A 19,689-nucleotide genomic window follows, 5' to 3' on the forward strand; every position below is an offset into this window, starting at 1 on the left:
CAGTTGGCACCTTAAGAGTCCATTCTAGAGATGGAGTACTATGGCTCGCCTCCCCAAACTCTCATAGAATAAGAAGATGAGGGGGTCACCCTGCAGAGAGGCTGCTGTGGAGAAAACCATGCACTGTTGATCCAGGGGGAACCTGCAGCCTCCAGCTTCCTCAGGTACTTGTCCTCACATAGCCACATAGACACATACACATAATTAAAGATAATACAAATAAATATTTTTTTTAAAAAAAAGAATGAAAGTGGCTAGTCTCCATTAGAACCACAAGAAAAAGGAAGAAAGCTGGGCAAGCAAAACACCAGAATAATATCTTCTCTGTTCATCTCTTTAGATTCAAGGCCCTATAAAGGGCCGAATCTTACACTTTTTTTTATGTTTTTCAGGTGAGAAAATTTTTTTAAAAGCCTCAGAAGAATTTTTGCTTTCTCATTTTATTAAAATACTTGGGAAAAATCTCTCAGGATGAAGAAATGTCTCTCAGGATGAAGAAATGTCACAGCATTATACAGGATCATTTTAAACCGCATTTCAATGTTTCAAACCCATCACCTCTAACTGAGATTATTTAAATGCAGTATTGCTTAAAGCAAACTAGGTAGATGATTTCACTTACTGAATTTTCAAAATCATTATGGAGCTATGTTTCATAAAGTAGTTTTATGCCTTACAGCTACAATAAAACCTACATTATATATTTACATAGAGAGGCATCTGGTATACATCAGAATCTGAACTTCAATCTGCGCTCCTGAAGATCTGAGGGTGACCCACTGGTTTGTGTTTTGTGACTGTCTACTTAAAACTGAGCCGTGAGCCTCTATTGTTTTGCTTTGTCCAGGGTGTGGCATTTGCTCTGAAATCATTTTCCTGTAACTTCTGCCTAACTCCTGCCAAAAATGAGTTAGGCATGAGGATTTTTTTTTTTTTTTTTTGGTTTTTCGAGACAGGGTTTCTCTGTGTAGCCCTGGCTGTCCTGGAACTCACTCTGTAGACCAGGCTGGCCTCGAACTCAGAAATCCGCCTGCCTCTGGCTCCCAAGTGCTGGGATTAAAGGCGTGTGCCACCACTGCCCGGCAGGACTTTTTTTTTTTTTTTTTTTTGGTCTGTTAGTTTCTTTCTTTAAATCACAAGGAGGTACATCTTTAACTTTGAAAACTGAATAAAATTATTTTAACATTTTGGGTTAATGAATGGATGGGCAATCTTGAGCTTAGTTCATGAAAGAAAAAGAAACTTCCTTTAACATGCTATCTTAAATCTGATGCTGCCTGTGGAGACACAGACTTTAGTCCCTGTGAATTGAGCCTGGCCAATTCTTTCTGGAGCACAACATTCATTTGTGAATAATGAGTTTGGCTGCTGCTTCCTTTCAGTCTCTAACGCAAGGTGAGTCTAAAGAATCTCTATATAAAACCCTCTTTTCAAAAGCTGAGACGAAAGAACATTATAAGTCAGTGTTATTCTTACCCAAATGAAACATTTATGTAAAAAAAAATCACGTTAGAAATGAAGATCAGTAATAATGTCACATTCTTTTATCATTACATTTCTAGAAGGACTTTTCCAATATCCACTCCTTCTCAAATCTACTAAGGAAAAAGTAGTTTCCATAAATAATACCTGCCCCCTGCTCAGCCTAGGGTGTGGATGGAAAGACTGGCAATTACCTGGTTTTTATTTTTGTTTTCATTGGCATGTGAGACAGGAACTAGTCTAACTGAAATGAGAGATGTCACCACTTAGAGGCCAAACCCTCAAGAGGTCATTTATATCACCCAGGGTACATGAAAAAAAATGGATCTTATCATTCCTGTAACTGCAAATAGTTATCTTTACTAGGAAAGGAAACAAACGCCAAATCATTTCCAGGTAGAGAGGAGAGAGGGGTGTACGTGATCGATGCCTCCTTTGCTGAGTTGCAAAGTCAGCGATTTCTGAAGTGTACCTTCTCTTCTGAATTTCTCGTTCTACAAGGAAACAAACAACCCTTATCATTTTCCCTTGTTTGATGTAGATTTCAAGCACAGTTGATGAAGGAATATAAGAGAGATAACAGGAGTCTTGTGCCAAAGGAGACCATTTTGTCCCTTTGTTTTTGACTGCTTTATCTTAAAGTGTAGGAGACCAGACTACAGGGGACTCTGGGCAGATACACATACATACATACATGCATACATGCATACATCCATACATGCATACACACACACACAGAGGCAGTGGATAAGGAAGCTTTCTTTCTGTGGGTAATCAGCTCACTGCTGTAGATATTACATGTGCCACCCATGGAGCACTCCATTCTGTTTTTTTTTTTTCTTAAAGCAATTGTGTCCCCAATAAGGAAGCAGCAGGATATGCAGAATCCTGGTCCCCAAATGCAGACGATTTAAGTTCTGCTAAACTATACATTACGTAAACTCTCCTGGAACTCTGTCTCACCCTATTGTTCAAAATAGGGCACACCTGGAGGCATCACAGCAACAATCACGCTAATACCATGACCAGTGACTGTTGAGTGCTTTATTGAACATATTGGACAAGAACCCTGAGAGGTTGGTCCTGCGGAAGTACTTGATCTGTAGATGAGGAGATGAAGCTTAAACAGGTTGGGGCACACGCCCAACATTACTCAATGCTGGCAAAGACAACCTGTAGGTCCAAGATGCTCCTGTTTGTGAATGTACGGGGTAGCTGGAGACTTGGAATCAATAATAGTGAAGGGACTGCACTCTCATTAAAATTGTCTCCTTGGTTGCATACCGGTTCTTAGTTATGGCTGTATTCTCAACTCAGTGCAGGGTGCCAAATTCAGCCTTTGACATTTAATGTCCAGAACCTAATAAATCCAGTTACTGGATTCCTGGCTAAGTCTTTTAGATTTCAGGATACAGTATATGATTTTGATATCCTTTATTCGTTTCATGGTACCCTCTTGAGTATCTTGTGTTGATACTGTAATGAAAATATTCTCTGGGCGCTTGCATCTTAACAGAGGAAGCATTTAAACATCGAGTACCTTAAAATACCTCATTAAACCCAACAAAGATTGAGTACTTCAATGTCAGGTTCATCTTTGGGCGTTAGAGATACAAAGAAAAAATACTAACCTCTTTGTCAACTCTGTCTGGGCAATACAAATATTAAAGAAATATATCTCTGGGAGTTGTGCTAACTAAGTTTGAAGTTGGGTTATTCAGCTACGTGACTAGTATTCCTTTTAAAGGCAAGAACATACTTTCACATCCACAGCTGTGGCAAAATTAGAACAAATTGAGTTTGAGGACCCTAACTGACTTCTATTTTATTTTACAGAAAGGGAATTTTAAAAAGGCAGAAACATGACCAGAAAAAGTGAATTGGTTGTTTCAGAGTTTCTTTCCTTGTGCAGGTGAAAGCAGAAGGTATTTCCTCATCTTCTGCCTGAAACTGGGCACCCATAACTAGGGTGATAAGAAAATGGCACTGCGGGTGAAAAGCAACCCTGTTCTCAGTTCATCTCAACTCCACCTGTCTCCGAGTGGTACAGTGAAATGAACCAATGAGAAAGAGAGTCCCATTTGCCCCGGGCTCGGGCATCCAATCCAGGTACGCGTTTCAGACTCCGCGGCCGGCCGCCGGCGCTCGCCCCAGCGGCTGCGCACTCGGAGCGCCCGGGGCAACGCCGCTCTCGACGGTGGCCCGCGGGGTGGGCGTCCGCTACTGCGCAGGCGTCCCAGGAAGCGCTCCCCGCGAACCGCGCTCCGCCCGCGTCCGCCGAGCCCGCAAGTACCCCGGAGCGCGCGGTTCCGCTAGCGCTGAGTTCCGCGCGCTGGACCGAAGTGGCGGTGGAGGCGGGTGAGTCCCGAAGGGAAATGCCACGCCCTTCCCCAGCTCGCCGAGGGCGGGGGGTAGAGACGGTGAGAGTTTCTGGTTCCTTCTTCTCCACCCGCGGCGTCGGTCGGCTGGTGGAGACGCGCGTGGGGTGACCAGGGAGGCGGGGAGGAGGAGAGTACTGCGGCAGGTGGATGTCAACTGTGGCGTTAGGTGAGGGGCGGGGGTCATGGTTGGGGTCAGGGTCAGGGTCAGGATCAGGGTGAGGCGGGCGGGCGGGACCTCGCCTGCCTGGGTGTCTGCTCCAGGCTTAGTGTTTTCCTGCTGTTCAAACGGCGTTCCTGAACTAAAATCTAGAGACAGGCTCAGGGAGATGCCGGATGCTGGGTTAGGCGCTGCACAAACAACCCTTCCCACGCTGGAGCCAGCCCTGAGCCTTGATGGCTGTCCAGCCAGTGACAGGAAAAATCCTTTTGAACCTTTGGTAGGACTCCAGAGGGCCCGGCTGCAGAAGCACGCGCGCGCTTGTGTGGTTTTCCCCTTTCTTCCAGTTTCCCCAGAGATTTCTCAATTGTAGGGGAACTCGGAGCTTTCGCGCTTCTCCCCTGCCTGACCCCTCAACTAAATTTAAAGTCAATTTTACTGGGTATACCTGGGAAGAAATTTTGTTGGATATACAATGTGGGGCATTTTATGCGCAGTAAGATGTAACTGAGGTGAAGATACTGTATGTGGCCTGGAACAGCAGAGAACCATTTAGAATCGTAGAATCTTTAAGACTTAGAAAGCTTTCAGGGAGTTGGGTTTTTCCCCTTAGGTTGTTAAGCACTCATTAAAAAAAAAAATTATGGGTAAACCACCTGTTATCTGTGTCAGGAGGTAGTAAAGGATAACGCTGTTTTAAAGCCACATTTGAATTTCATTGCTTCAAAGAGCAGATGGAATGCTAAGGCTGGGAAGTGGCTTTTTTACCATACCATCCTCCAACCCAACCAAGCCTTTAATGGTCTAGGGTTCAGTGAGAGTTGATTGACATGCATTCCACTTAGGCAAACCTGCAACCCAGAGCAGGTGAGGGATGTTTTGCCCCCCAAACTGGAGACTATATCAGATTTCCAGTTACCTCATGCAGTCCAGATATATCTGCCCTCTCCTCCCCTTTTAATTCCCTTTGGGGTTTTGTTGGTGTGAAAATTACAGAATTTCTTGCAACACTTTATAATTTCATTCACGGGTCCATGGCTCTCTCATTCCATGAAAAAGATCTGAGGACCCTTTGACCAGCGATTTGTTTAGAGCTTAAGACTCAGTGTTAGAATGAAATATGTCAGGGTAAACATGGATCTCTGCACTGCTGAGGAAAGATGTTCTGACAGACATGGTTCTCTTCAACTCGGAGAGTGTTGTCCGGCTTATTAACTTGTAATATTTCTATACTCATTACAAGCATGGAGTTAAGATGGTTGTGAACTTTCTGAGTTCCACCGGTCATTGGACTAAATTGTCTAAAGAGAATCAAACGTCTTCTTAATTTATCGTCAGTTCCATTGTAGTGTTCTGCCTGTCATAGCACAGGCCTAACTCATTTTAGAACTAAAATGGGTGAGGGGAGCGAATATTGAGGATCTGCACCTAACCTTTATGCATTCCCATTTGACCTACAAGGAACTAGAAGCTGGGAGAGGACAGATGACCAGGGACCCATCTCCTGGTAGACTTTCTACTCTGTCCATGTTGCTAAACTTCACAACAAGGACTGCTTTCTATTCCAGGCAGTGTGCTAAGAATTCTGGGATTCATAATAGTGTGTGCGTGTATGTGTATGTGTGTGTGTGTGTGTGTGTGTGTGTGTATGTGTGTTTTAACATCCTTTTTCAGCATTTGGGGAAGAAAGGTTTTTTTTCGTTTGTATATTTGGGGGAGAAGGGCAGACATAGATTTCGTTATGTAATATCATTTTGAATATAGTAAGTAGTACAAAGCATTCTCACATTAAAACACCCAGATCTGCATGATCAGATGCGTAATTCACACCGTTTTTGAGGTAAGATGAAATGATAAGAATGTTTGCTCTCTTGTGGTGGGACATTTAAGGATACAGTTCCTCTTTTTTAAAATATAGTTCGATAAGTAAGACACCATTGGACTCACTGTTTAAGTGTCCAGCTTTCCGAAATTGTAACCGTCGTCACAGACAATTCGAAAGCACTTCCCCTTGGCATTCACTGCTACTTCTCACAGGCCTACCCCTAAGACTATCCATACTGTCTTCTCTCTATAGAAATGGCCCTCTTAAACATTTCATCCAAATAGTCACGCAAGAGGTGGTCATTGGTGATTTCCTCTTCCATTCGTGTTCTTGGCAGGACATCTAAGTCTGGACATAGTCAAAGGTAATGAAGAGTCACTGCCATATTTTTCCTCTAAGAACTTTACAGTCTTAGCTTTCATGTAGGTCTGTGATCAGTTTTGATTTAACTTCTCCATTTGTCAGGGGATGGGAGTACCAGGGGTCATTCTTTTGCATGTGGCTGCCCAGCTTTTAAGATATTTACTGAATCATCTTCTAACCTCTGTAACCATCAGGGGTAACTGTTTTTTGAAGCACACTATAAAATTGCATATAATCCAGTCATCCGTCGACTGTTTCTAGAAAGTGCAGTTAGGCATAATGCTGAATCTGGGATATTGGGAGAAAAGCTGTCATGCCTTTAGCTGTGAGGAGGATGCTGAAGGGTGATATACTGATGAAATCCCTGTTAGTAACTGTTACATTTCTTCTGAAGTTACTGTGGCATCCACATCCTTATAAGCTTTGTCTGTTAGTCATCTTCGTGTCACTGTTGGAGCCGTTGCCCACTGAGATTGCCCCTGTCCGGGAGCATTCATTTGTCTTCATAATAGTAGTTTGATCTTAAACACAAAGTGGGGATGGGCCCATATGGTAGACTTCCCACCAGCTACTCATGTGGGCTGATGTAAACCAAGAGAACTTGTATTCTGAACAAAAGAATCGTTTTTATGTTTTCATCTAATTTTTGTAAATGTTTAGGGTAATTTCCGCTGCTCTAGATGAGCAAGATAGACAAACAGGAATGTTTATGGAGACAGAAGAAGGTCCCATTTTCCCTCCAGAGCTCGGAGATGCCTGTAACAGGCGTCAGTAGTGAACTGGGAAAGTAAAGGCAAATTTTTTTCTGTGTTTCAACTTCATTGTTATCTTTGAAGCTAAGTTCTGAGTTGACATCGGTAGAGTTAGCATGTAAGGGATTTGTGAATGTTGATTTTCTTCCGCTGGGTAAATTTCTGAAACTTAAATTGTGTTGCTACTTTATGCGTTATGTTTTTCTTTTACGTTTCAGGGGGTCCTAGCTGCTGTGTCCAACATGTTCAGTATGAAGTTATTAGTAATTCTTTTGCTTTGGGGACTCGTCACTGGCTATAGAGGTAACTCTTCCTATAGCTCGGTACCTCAGTTACTTCTGGTATCTTTTGACGGTTTTAGAGCCGACTACCTGAAGAACTACGACCTTCCTCACCTCCAGAACTTTATCAAAGAAGGTGTCTTGGTGGAACATGTTAAAAATGTTTTCATCACGAAAACGTTTCCAAACCACTACAGCATCGTGACAGGCTTATATGAGGAAAGCCATGGCATTGTGGCCAACTCTATGTATGATAACATCACAAAGAAACATTTTTCCGAATCCAATGATAAGGATCCATTTTGGTGGAACGGCGCAGTGCCGATTTGGGTGACCAATCAGCTTCAGGAAAACAGGTCAAGTGCTGCCGCTATGTGGCCTGGTACCGACGTGCCCATTCACAATACCACACTTTCCTATTTTATGAATTACAGCAGCTCAGTGCCCTTTGAGGAGAGACTAAATAACGTTACCCAGTGGCTCAGCAGTTCCGACCCGCCAGTCACCTTTGCAGCGCTCTATTGGGAAGAACCAGACGTGAGCGGCCACAAATACGGGCCTGAAGATAAAGAAAACATGGGTCGGGCATTGAAAGAAGTAGATGACCTTATTGGTGATCTTGTCCTAAAGCTCAAGGAGTTAGGACTGTGGGAAAGCCTTAATGTGATCATCACAAGCGATCATGGGATGGCTCAGTGTTCCGAGAGCCGACTGATATATTTGGATTCTTGCATTGACCATTCAAACTACAGTGTCATAGACTTAACCCCTGTGGCTGCGATTCTTCCCAAAATAAGTAAGTAGCTGTTTAAAATTAAGTGAGATAGACATTTCTTCCAGTGATGGAATGAGTTATCAGTAGTAATACACTCAGTGTAAAAACTATCCCCTTTCTAAATCAACCAGGACAGGCTGGTCGGATACGTGGGTTATTCCAAGTGCCCATCTCTGACACTGTCGCATGACTACAGTCTGTTCTGAGGATTAAAAGCAATTTAATTAGATAATACTATCCAGAATGTATTTCTGTTTATGCTAGTCAGCTATATCTTTGCTTCTGAGTCAACTGGTTTTCGCATTGGCCTTTCCCTTTTACAGATGTCACAGAGGTTTATGACAAACTGAAACACTGTAACCCTCACATGAGTGTTTATCTCAAAGAAGCTATTCCTAACAGATTTTACTACCAGCACAGCGACCGAATTCAGCCCATTATTTTGGTTGCTGAGGAAGGCTGGACAATCACACTCAACACGTCATCATTAAAATGTAAGTGTTTGTTGCTGAATTTGTGGAGTCTCTAAGAGCTACGTTGTGACCTTGTTCCGAAAGGCGAGAGGCAGGTGCTTTGATGTAGTTCCATTCACTATCAGTTCAGTTTTGCAGGGCAGCTCCCAAGTGAGTTTCCTTGCACAGCCGTGTACAGTGGCCACAGCTCACTCTTCCATCGGGAGGTTGTGTAACTCCAGAGAAGTGCTGCACTTTCACTTTCCAATTCCTTCTCCTTGTCTGTGTTTGGGGAAAAAAAAAAAAGCTTGCCTGAGTGACCCCCCAGAGTTTCCTAGATGATGAAATCACTTCCTTGGATGCTCTGGTTCCGTAGGCCACTGTGTAACAGTTGAAAGCAAACAAACGGTTAAGTTAGCGAAGCATCGATCCGTCACAGCTGCTCAGTCAGTAATTGAATGTGCAGGCTGAGCTGTACTTCTTGTCTCAGACGGCACTTGCGCATCTGTATTTTGTTTTTCGATTTACTACTTTTAAGAATTCTGATCCCCAAGTCCACTGCAGGGCTCTGCAAATGCCCTTAAAGTGCTAGGTAATAAATATCCCTGGCTTCGTGGGCCCGCTGGTTTCTGTCTGAGCTCCTCAGCTCAGCTCTTTCCCTAGCATGAAGACTGACATGGATAGCTGGTGAGCTAATGGACGCGCATGTAGTAATGAAAGTTGGCTTGCCGAAAGTTGGCTATGGGGAGGTGGAAGGACCACACTTAGGTGCAGACTGACTATGGGAATGTGGAAATATGGGGCAAGCGTAGAACAGACTGGGCACTATTTATATTTATGTTGTTTTATAAAACAACAAACTAGGAAAGTACAGGAAACAGAACAGAACCATTGCAATCCATCAGTATGGAAATGTAGACAAATGTTTATTTGTGGGACTTTGCCCTCCCAGTACTTTTTTCATATACGTACCTGAATTGGAATTTTGATGGCAGTGGAATCATTGGAGGCTTGTGATATCAGTCCCCTGAGCACTACATCAAATTTCCATGTCCCTAAAATGGAAATTCACGAAATGCATGTGGTCCACATTCACAGACAAGGTCCTTAGAGCCGAACTGAAGAACCTGCTACTGGATTTCCATCGTGGATGGCTTGCCATTATCTCTTTGAGCCAGACATTTCCTGGAGCTACCAGCTAGAGTTGTCTGCGTTTCTTTTACATTCAGTACACACATGCTTCCTCTAAACTCCTCACGTACCTGACCTTCCTGACCTCTGAGGTGTTTATTAACTGGCAGTAAGTCAGTGATGTGTTACGGCCGTGATACTGATATTGGAACAGTTGAGAGTTAAGTCTGGAGTCCCATCCCCCATTCAACTGTCTTCTTCTCTCTCAGTCGTACAGGCCCCTCGGCACCAGTGCTGTCGATAGTGAGCTTTTGCTACTAGCACTGGGGGTGAGTAGGTGAAGTAAGGCGGTTAAAACTAAAACATAAGGACCTCGGGTTGAGAAGTGTTGAAGTCTAAAGCTGTGGTTCTTGGGAAGAGAGGTGTGAGCGTCTGAAATGCGGGATGCCCTAAGTTGATGGAAATAGAGGTTTTCACGTCTGGTTCTGTTAAGTGCAGCCAGGCGTAATCTTAATGGATGGAGACAAGGCTGGCAAGAAGTTAGTGTAGTGATAGTGAACAAGGTATTTTGTAATAAAACGCTAACATTTAATAACATAATTTTGTCTCTTTTTCCAGTAGGTGACCATGGCTATGACAATTCCTTGCCTAGTATGCATCCGTTTCTCGCTGCCCATGGACCTGCCTTTAGAAAAGGTTACAGGCAGAGCACCATCAACACTGTGGATATTTATCCAATGATGTGCCACATCCTGGGACTAAAACCACATGCCAACAATGGAACCCTCAGTCATACCAAGTGCTTGCTCGTGGACCAGTGGTGCATTAATCTCCCAGAAGCCATTGGAATTGTTGTTAGTGCACTATTGGTATTAACCATGCTAACAGGCCTCATAATATTCATGCAGAACAGGGCATCTGCATCCCGCCCATTCTCCCGCCTTCAGCTGCAGGAAGATGACGATGATCCTTTAATTGAGTAATTCACCGTGTCTTATTAATTTCAAAGCTAAGGATCCATGCAAGGAGTGGTGTGACAGCCAGAAAAAGGGATATTTCAAAAGACAAGACACACAGGGCAAAATTACTCTGGGGTATGTGTGTGGGTGTGTGTGCGTTTTGGTGTATTGCCTGATGCAAATAACCCTGATGGTATTAGAGTCACTGGTAAATCAGTTCAAACCACCTGTTTCCCTAGCAAGACTAGCCTTTGAGAAAAAACTCTGGGTCCTCCTTCCTTCTTTTCCTTCCTCCCTTCTCTCTTTTCAATGAAATATATCTTTAAGTGAAAATATACCAGAATTTAATAGGCATGCTTTTCTAACAAGTTTATATATTTGTAAATGACACAAAACTATTTATGTAATTTATGTATTTTATGTATCCTGGAGAAAAAGTTGCATATATTTTTATATTTGTCTTTAGTTAGTGTGTATCCCAGGAAAACCCTTGAGGTAGGAAATTCTGAGATAACTGATTAGCCACATAGCATAACTGTACCATACAAAGAAACCGTTTTAAATAAAGCTGCTAAAAGGAAACAAAACCCAAGGAAGACTATGTAATACAAAGACTGAGCTTGGTAAAACCTGTAAGCCGTTGACAGCTCAGAAGCTGAGTCTGGGACTGGACTTGGTGATGCACACCTGTAGGAAGGATGAAGCAGAGGGCCTTGAGGTGGAGTCCAGCTTGGGTGACATAACACCTTGTGGTTTTGTTTGTTCATTTGTTTCCTTTAGTTACCTTTTTAGATACTGTTGTTAATAAGGAGTTTCAAAAATTTGTGTTTAACGTCTCTGGCTAAGTTGTGTATGCCAGCGTGTTTGTGTGAGTGAATGTACAGACGTCATATGACATGTAGAGGGGACTGGACTCTGTGCCAGAACACAGCTGTCAAGAAAGGCTCAGCTCAAGGAAAGGCTACTTCTTGCAGACCTTACCTGTATACTTTCACCAACTAACAACTTAATATCACAATTAAAACATCCTATTTTTTGTTACAATTTTCAATTCTCATGTTTATTGGAAGTGTCCGAATGCTGTAGGAAAAATATGGCCTGAGTACAAAGCTACAAGGTCAGGATGTTTGTATTGACCTTCGTGGCTCTTGAATGTGCCTTCTACGCAGTCCAGTGGTAAGACACGTAAGGTTGAGTTTAGTGTCTTCTGCCCTGGCAGTGGCCATGTGCTCAGGGCAGAGCAGCTCCAGCCCTGCACCGTCCGCTTCCTCACCTGACTCATCGTAACCCCGAGAACCAAAGAGTTGTTGTGAAGCACTGTCATCATTCATTCCCTCCAGAGCTGGCTCCTCAGAACCAGAGCTATTAGAACAGCCTATCTGATGTCCATTAGACCACAGACCACCGTGTTACCGGTGTGATCTTCAGCGTTCTGACAACGTAAAGCAAACTTGGCTATTGCTCTTCAGACGCAAGATGGCTCTACAGTAAGTATGCAGTGCAGTTAGACACTGATGATCTGTGATGATCAAAGACATGTGTCAGTCATCTTAGATGTATTGTGCTGTACTGGCTCACAGCGAATTTCCTTCAAGTTTGATGTCTGATGCTTCATTGAATTGGGGTTTTGAGAGGCATTTCTGTACTACGTGTATAACCTATGCTCTTGGTCACAGAATGGCTGTTTCAGGGATGGGATAGGACTGATTTTGTTCATAAATGTTCTGATTTATTTTGTTACATGCAGTAGTAATACTAAGGGGTAAAGAGTTGATCCAGTAAGATAATAGAGAAATCCCTGCTTATTTCTTTCCATTTAAGAAAATCACAAGTAAACTGCCATATTCACTTTGGAAAAAAAAAGAGTGGGCTTTTTTGAACCATCTCCCAGCAGTGTTGAAGATGACCTTAGTTCCTACAGTGTTGTGGATCCCAGTGACTCCTTGACCTTGACTGCACCTTATACTTGGTGTCCACCTCTAGAGTAGACTTTTTAAAAGGATGGGAGAGGATGGGACGCCCTGTCAGTGTCATAGCCCTTGCAGCACATGTATTTATTTTGTATTTTATTCTGTTCTTGGAAGACTAGAACTAGGTAAAATTTTACAAAGTGCTCATTCAAGAGACAAAAATAGTATTTATTTAATCAAATAGATTATCATATTGAACTTTCTGCTAATTCATTTGTATCTTTGAAAAAAATTATCACTGTTAAAGCCCATGGCTGCAGTTTTGCTCTGAGAAAACCCTTTTAGTAAAGGTAGCCTTTGACATAGAGGTTTGGGTGTGTATGTTGTAAAGCATTAACTAAACCTGCTCTGCTTTCTGTTCAGGAGAAAATATATGGCTTCAGGAAATACTTAGCTCTCGGTGATAGTACCCAAAGATAATAGGAAAGTGTTTGTGTGGCTTTGTTACTTGCACTAGTCAGCTCAGAACTGAGTACCTTGACTTTCTAGTAGAGGACCAGTCATGTCCCTGTTAAACACCTATCATGCATGCTCTTCTGTAAAAGCAATGGAGGATGGCAAAGGCTCACTGGCAGTGCTGCCCAGAAGGCTTCCTTTAAGAACCCACAGGTAAAACCTTGGGATGTTAAAGGATCAAATGCCTTTGCACCAATGTATCCCTCTCATGCCCGCCTGGTAAGCTTTAAGGATGGTTGGCTTTAATTCCTTTTATGAAGAGTGGTTCATTTCATTTTTAACATTACAAATGAAGGACAAAGATTAGGTATATAAAGTATGTATTTATTGTCAGTTCTCAAAAAGCGTGTAAATACAATGAGTATGCTGTAAGGAAAATTGCAGTGCCTTAAGTTAAAGGAAATACATTGTTTCAATTTGTAGCTAATGATTTTGCTTATGATTAAAATGTATGTAAATAAAGTCTACCCAAACAAATACATCAGCCTTCTTAATTTGTCACCTTCTTACAAACTGTACATACCGTGAAAGCTGAATGTTCATGACTTGAGCGATTCTGTAAAGACCTTTGTAGACATTCATTATAGATTTTTTTTTAAAACCAGGAATAAAGGTATATAACAACAAATTTTTTAAACGATATATAAAATACATATAGTATGAAGGCATCATTGGCAAGAGACCCAGAGTAAACTTGCACAACCTCTTGAACTAAGATTAATGGCTTAGAATAAAAGGGGAGAAATTTTATAAGCTGATTACTGAACAGTTAGATACACTTACAGTATCTAAACTTTGTCTTTTGTGGAACTACAGGCATTTAATGACTTACCCAAAAGCCTGTGAATTCAACTACATTCTCTCTAGGAGAGCATTCATTCAGTCAGTCTTTTTAAAGTAACCAAACACTGGTAGGAACTAGGAAATCTATTTGTTCTTTACTCTGGAAGAGAGGTTTTTACAAAGGAAACATTTGTATGAACAGATGACTCACATCCACTCATGGTTTAACTCTTGCTGTTGAGTTTCACGAGCCAGAATCATTTTCTAGGCTCTCCACTTGTAGAGATTAGGTGACCCTTTTGTCTCTTTCTCTGCCTAGTCTTGGGTGTTATTATATTGTCCCTCCCCCAGAACATAGCCATTGTTTGACAGACTATATGAAAGTTCAAAGATCCAGTTGGGTCCTGAGGTGCTGTCTTACAAGATGATGATTTGTATTCTAACATTTGTGAGTGTAGTGGCTATCAATGTCAAGCAAACTGGTCTCATTCATGTCCCAGAGTTAGAATTGCTTAACAGGCAAATACTAAACCGCTACTCAGGCCTGCCTACCTGTGGTAGTTCGAATGTATTTGGCCCCCATGGCCCCATAGGGAGTGGCACTATTAGGAGAAGTTACCTTGTTGGAGGAAGTATGTCACTGTTGGGGCAGGCCTTGAGATCTCATATGCTCAGGCTTTGCCCAGTGTGATACACTGTCTCCTGCTGCTTGTGGATCAAGATGTAGAACTCTGAGCTCCTTCTCCAGTGTTATGTCTGTCTGCATATTGCCATATTTCTTGCCATGACCAATAATAGACTAAACCTCTGAAACCATAAACTGGTCCCAAATGTTTTTCTTAATAAGAGTTGCTGTGGTCATGGTGTCTCTTCATAGCAATAGGAACCCTAAGACAAAAGTTGGTACCAGGAAATGTGATGCTGCTATGAGAGGCCTGAGCATGCTTTTGTTTGGAAGAATGTGGATCCTTGGATTTTGGATTAGAAAAGCATTTTGAACGCTTTAAATGGAGCTTAATGGGTCATCTAAATAGAACATGGAAGACAGTGGGTGCTGACAGTGATTTGAACTGTTGGAAGCCTGGCTCAGGAGGTTTTAGAGGAGAAGAATATTAGTATGTGACCTAGAGACTATCCTTGTGATATTTTGGCAAAGAAATTTGCCTGCATTTTGCCATTGTCCAAAAATTCTGCCTGAGGCTAAAATGAGGAGTTTTGAATTAATTGCACTGGTAGAGGAAATTACAAAACAGCCTAGTATAGACTGGAGTGTGGGGTTACTAATGTTCACCCTTATGAAGAGTGTTTTGATGAGAAGGAGCACGCTGAGCAAGGAAAAATACAGAATGTATGGCTCAAGGAGAAAAGGGGCACCAGGAAGTAGAATTCAGTTAAATCTCATGTTCAAGGAGGTAAACAGATTAAAACGTTAAATGGATAAAGGGAGCCTTCGTGACCTCAAGGCAAGATCACACCCAGTTAAGCTTTCATCTTGTGAAAAGGAATTAAAGAACAGCTTAGGTCCTGGTTCACACCTGCCAGTGTGACAGACTAATGGTCAGGCCCTTAGTGAGTGTATGTTTCCTGGCTACGGTGCTTAACCTCACTGTCATAAAGACTGGATAATTAGCTCCAAAACAAATCCAGAAATTATCCATAAACATACTTGAAGAATTTAGCACTCCCAGCTAATTGGTTACACTAAAACCACCCTTCCCATCCCCCAAAAATAGACCTGAGGATGTCAACTCACATGTGATGTGACATATGTGTCATTGAGAGAACAGTGCAATCCAAGCTGCAAAAGGATGTTCTTTTTATAGGCCCAGATCAAACAGGTCTCCTGATTATACTGAAGAAATAAAATACTTTTTTTTTTTCATTCAAACTTTCTGTGAAGGTACCGTCCCTTGCCTCACAGGCTTCCTTTCTTTTTGTTTTAATTTGTAAAAGGATAAGGAGAATTTTATTCTCATAATGGTAAACTGTATGACTCAAACAGTTGTTCTGCTAAAGAATGAAAAATTGAGAAAAAAAATAGAAAGTTAATTCTCAAGGTTTAAAGTTCAGACAGTGAAGAATTTGCAGGCAGAGACTAAAAATGAAGAACTGTGTACGGACGAGCACCCAGTGGTATCAGAGTATTCTAGAAAAAGTTGTGGGGCTGAGGAGCTGGCCTAATCATGGGGGAGGGGCTGAGCGAGTACAGGTGTTTCCATATATCATTTAATCATAGGAATGTATTTTACATTCTTTGGCACAACTAAATTTGTATGTACAAGTGGATAATTTCCTAGGGAGTTATTAGACTTAGAGAGAAATACAGTGGAATGATTTCTTGACTTAATTACTTTATTTTTAGAGTGAATTTTATTGTACTGTGTCATGGAATAAACACAGGTGTTAAAATGTTTTCCGTAGTGAAACATGATTAATCGATTTCTGTATCTGAAAGAGGTTCAGAAGGCTCTAAGCTATTATACAAGAACATACTGTACAAGTAAAGACCACAGACCTTCTGAGTCCTTTTTTAAAAATGAGTTTTCGTTTGCCACTGTAACAATAAGAGTTTTAGAAAAGAAAAAGATAATTTTTAGATGAAAAGAACTTGATATCAAATCAAGCAAAAATAGAACCAGTTTCTTGTATGAGACAGTTAACATAGTGAAATTTTAAACTTAAAAATTAATTATATATAAAAGAACAAAACATCTGGATGAAAGTGTCAGGGGTTAATAAAATTGGGTGGACAAACAGTAGGTAGTGTACAAGAGAGATACCTCAACTGCAAAACTGCAAATTGCAAACAAATATATGGAAATTGATATCAAATCATCACCTGGATTAGCTGTGCTTTCTATGAAAAGCTCTCAAGACCCAGGTTTTAAGCTGGAAAGAAGCAGTGCATTGTGGTCAAAGGAAGGAGCATATGCACGGAAGAGACAGCACTTCACACCGAAAACCCTTTAAAACATACACATGAAAAACTGATAAAGGATCCCTAAGCAAACCTGAAAACAAAATTTACTACTCCTCTCAAATTGATAGAACTAGACCAAGAAAGTCAGGCAAAGAAATAGACTTGCCATCAACCACCCTAGACATTAAGAGATCACCACAGTGTAAACAGCAAAAGGGTGTTCTTTCTGAGTACACAGAATTACCAGATAGTGTCTTCATTGCCATAGCCGAGTCTTTGCAAATAGTCTCAAAGGATTGTAGTCTTATAAATTATACTTTCTGGCCAAAGGAGAATTACATTTAATATAATGTGGGAAATATTTTGGAATTAAATAAACTGCATGCTTCTAAACCATGAGTAAGCCACGAAATACAAATGAAATATGTTGCAATTCCAATAGATAACCTATTGAATGCTAAGATACACAGATAAAGCCTTATTTAGGAGGAAAGTTACAACCTAGAATTGCTACCTGCCGAAAAATTCAAAACTCAACAATTTAAGCTATGTGTTTTTGGAAGGTAGAAAAGAAGAAAAAATTGCAAAGATAAAATCAGAAATGGAAAAGACAAGCAGAGAAAGCTAATAAAACCAAACCTGGTTTTATAGCCTTATTAGTAAAATGGTTAAGTCCACCATAAGACAGCACAAACTAGCAAGATGAATTAAGAAGTGGGCAGTCATAACTACAGTCTTATGTTTAGCAAAAAAGAACCCAATACATTTGACAATGTAGGTACAATGAAGAGATTCTTTGAGAAAATATGGTCAAAGTTAAAACAAAGTCAAGTAGGAAGTCTTAGCTGCCTCCCTTTAAATGAAAAATTGTTAAAAACACTCCAGGAAACTCCTAGACCAGGACATTTTATTAATTCTATGGGACATAGTATCAGTTTTACACAGACTTACAGAAGAATGGAATAAAGAACCAAAACTATGAAGATCTAAAAGAAAGTCATCATTATTCTTATGAAGAAAACTCCTTGAATTTAGTGTTGCAAAGGACGGTGTATTTAATAAGTGTCGTTCGCCATAGTGGTGCAACGTTTTCTTGATCATTTTACATCAGTCTGTTGGAGCTGGATGCATCCATCAGTGCTTAAGAGCCTAGGCTCCTCTTGCAGAGGACCTGAGTTTGGTTCATTGTACCCGTGTTGGGCAGCTCACAGCTGTATCTGTAGATGGTGTCTTCTGGTTGTGTGCTTCTGCACTGATGTACACATACACACACACATACACACATACACGCTTAAAAATCAAATATTAACAGAGCAAAAAGAATGGAAAAGAATTTGCTAAAACTCTCATCACTCATTTAAACAAAAGGTTAAAACTTGGAAAGAAGGAGAGTATCCTGAAACTGGTTAAGTGATGTGTATAAACCACTCCAAGTAGAAAAGCTACCGGCAATACTCTTAGTGGTGAGATATTGAAATGTTCTAAGTTCAAAAATGAAGAAGTTCAAATTCAGGACTTTGACTTAACTGGAGGATGTACCTAGTATTCAGGACTAAATGGCCATTTTCTCAGTCCATTATTCACCACTGAATCTTAGATACACGACTTAACTTCCCTGTTAACGTCCTCATGGCTATGTTGGAGTAAGAACGGTAGGAACCCGTGTGGCTGTTGAATATTAAAATTACTTTATACAACATACTTATATCTTAGTTGGGAAACGGCAAGTTCCGGTAACTGTTGGCGGATTCTATTATGTCTCCTTTTTTTTTTGTCTGAGTGGGGTCTGTTCAGGCCGGAAAATGCTGTTGTAGACCCTGAATCTGGAGTTACAGGTGGTTACGAGTCAACAGAGACAGGTGACAGGAACCTGACTCCTCCTCTGCAAAGCAATATTCCTTAACCTCCAGGCCTTCAGTTCAACCCCTCCCAGTCACCTATTACATTCTTTGCACCTAATAATAAGTCAGGAAACTAGTTACCAATAGGGGTAGAATTGGTGATTCAGAACAATACATCTGTTACAAGGAAAAGAGACACATAAATATTTTCAGCCTTTTCATAATTGATGAAAATTTGAAGTGATTGTAGATTTGGAAGAAATAACAGCATTTTTCACATTTAAAAATGTGTAGTTTACTTTCACCAACTGAGTGATATTGATATAATTTGCCTGCTATTCCTTTGTCTAACTTTTAGTGGAATCATTGGTCTGAGTCCTTATTCTGATTTTTTTTTTTGAGCAAAAGTTCCCCTGGTTTGTTATTTTCAGTATAAAAGACATGATGACACTAGCTTATAGCTAATTAGGGACTTGCAATTTCCCAACCAGTCCTGCAAAGTCTTTATATGTATTAATTCTTTAATACCTGAAATAACTACCCAAAACAAGATTAGTCTGATCATTAAAAAATTAATATGTATCCCCTCATAATTCACATCTTGAAGCCCTCACCATCCCCCCTTCCATATGACTTTTTTTCCAAGTGAGGGCTTTGAAAACTTCTAGTGAGGGAGGAAAGAGCCCCTATAATGAAATCAGTGTCCTTTAGAGGAGTAGAGAGGACGGAGTGTATTCCCCTCTCCAGCCCATCTGCCCTAGGCATGGGGAGTTGGCCATCTACAGGTCAGGAGGAGAACTTAGGAGAAGAGCCCTGGGACTTTCCACCCCCAGAGCTAAGACAAGTACACTCAGGGTAGCTGAGACTAACTGCAATGTGATATACTTCCAACACAAGGGTCCCCTTGCATTGTCTTTTAATAGTCACCTTCCAATTCCAAGATGATGTCATTTCAAAATGTCACATGAATAACTCTGGAGTGCTAGATTTTGCAATCATCATCACTGTCCACCAAGATTTATCCATCTCATCATGAATCTCAATAAACCTCTTTACTCCTACCTTTCCATGCTATGTTCTATGTTTAAAGCCCTGTTTGTTTATCCAACCGTTTGAAGAATAGTCGGTTTCAGAGTTTGGCTATTAATATAAATCCAGTAT

At 41.1% G+C, this 19,689-nt stretch overlaps 1 protein-coding gene across 4 annotated transcripts; it reads left to right on the forward strand.

The window, feature by feature from the left end:
- Positions 1 to 3,793: 3,793 nt before the first annotated feature.
- LOC114616564 (bis(5'-adenosyl)-triphosphatase enpp4) lies at positions 3,794 to 13,463 on the forward strand. 4 transcript variants are annotated; one of them, XM_028762006.1, is made up of 5 exons: positions 3,794 to 3,840; positions 6,098 to 6,209; positions 7,179 to 8,037; positions 8,340 to 8,510; positions 10,218 to 13,463. In XM_028762006.1, exons 3-5 carry the CDS (start codon positions 7,203 to 7,205, stop codon positions 10,580 to 10,582), a joined length of 1,371 nt encoding a protein of 456 aa, XP_028617839.1. In that variant the 5' UTR covers positions 3,794 to 3,840; positions 6,098 to 6,209; positions 7,179 to 7,202; the 3' UTR covers positions 10,583 to 13,463. The 4 variants fall into 4 exon arrangements, with proteins under 4 accessions (XP_028617839.1, XP_028617840.1, XP_028617838.1 ...); XM_028762005.1 differs by lacking the exon at positions 3,794 to 3,840 and adding an exon at positions 3,983 to 4,029; XM_028762008.1 differs by lacking the exons at positions 3,794 to 3,840; positions 10,218 to 13,463 and adding exons at positions 3,983 to 4,029; positions 9,567 to 10,169.
- The last annotated feature ends 6,226 nt before the right edge of the window (positions 13,464 to 19,689 follow it).

This window comes from Grammomys surdaster, unplaced genomic scaffold (genome assembly GCF_004785775.1).
Source record: "Grammomys surdaster isolate TR1022 unplaced genomic scaffold, NIH_TR_1.0 332529, whole genome shotgun sequence".
Taxonomy (NCBI): domain Eukaryota; kingdom Metazoa; phylum Chordata; class Mammalia; order Rodentia; family Muridae; genus Grammomys; species Grammomys surdaster.

Coding starts and splice junctions, on each gene's coding strand:
- LOC114616564 (XM_028762006.1), top strand. CDS start 7,203: ATGTTCAGTATGAAGTTATTAGTAATTCTTTTGCTTTGGGGACTCGTC. Junction 8,038..8,339: donor TGCGATTCTTCCCAAAATAA/GTAAGTAGCTGT, acceptor TCCCTTTTACAG/ATGTCACAGAGGTTTATGAC. Junction 8,511..10,217: donor CAACACGTCATCATTAAAAT/GTAAGTGTTTGT, acceptor CTCTTTTTCCAG/TAGGTGACCATGGCTATGAC.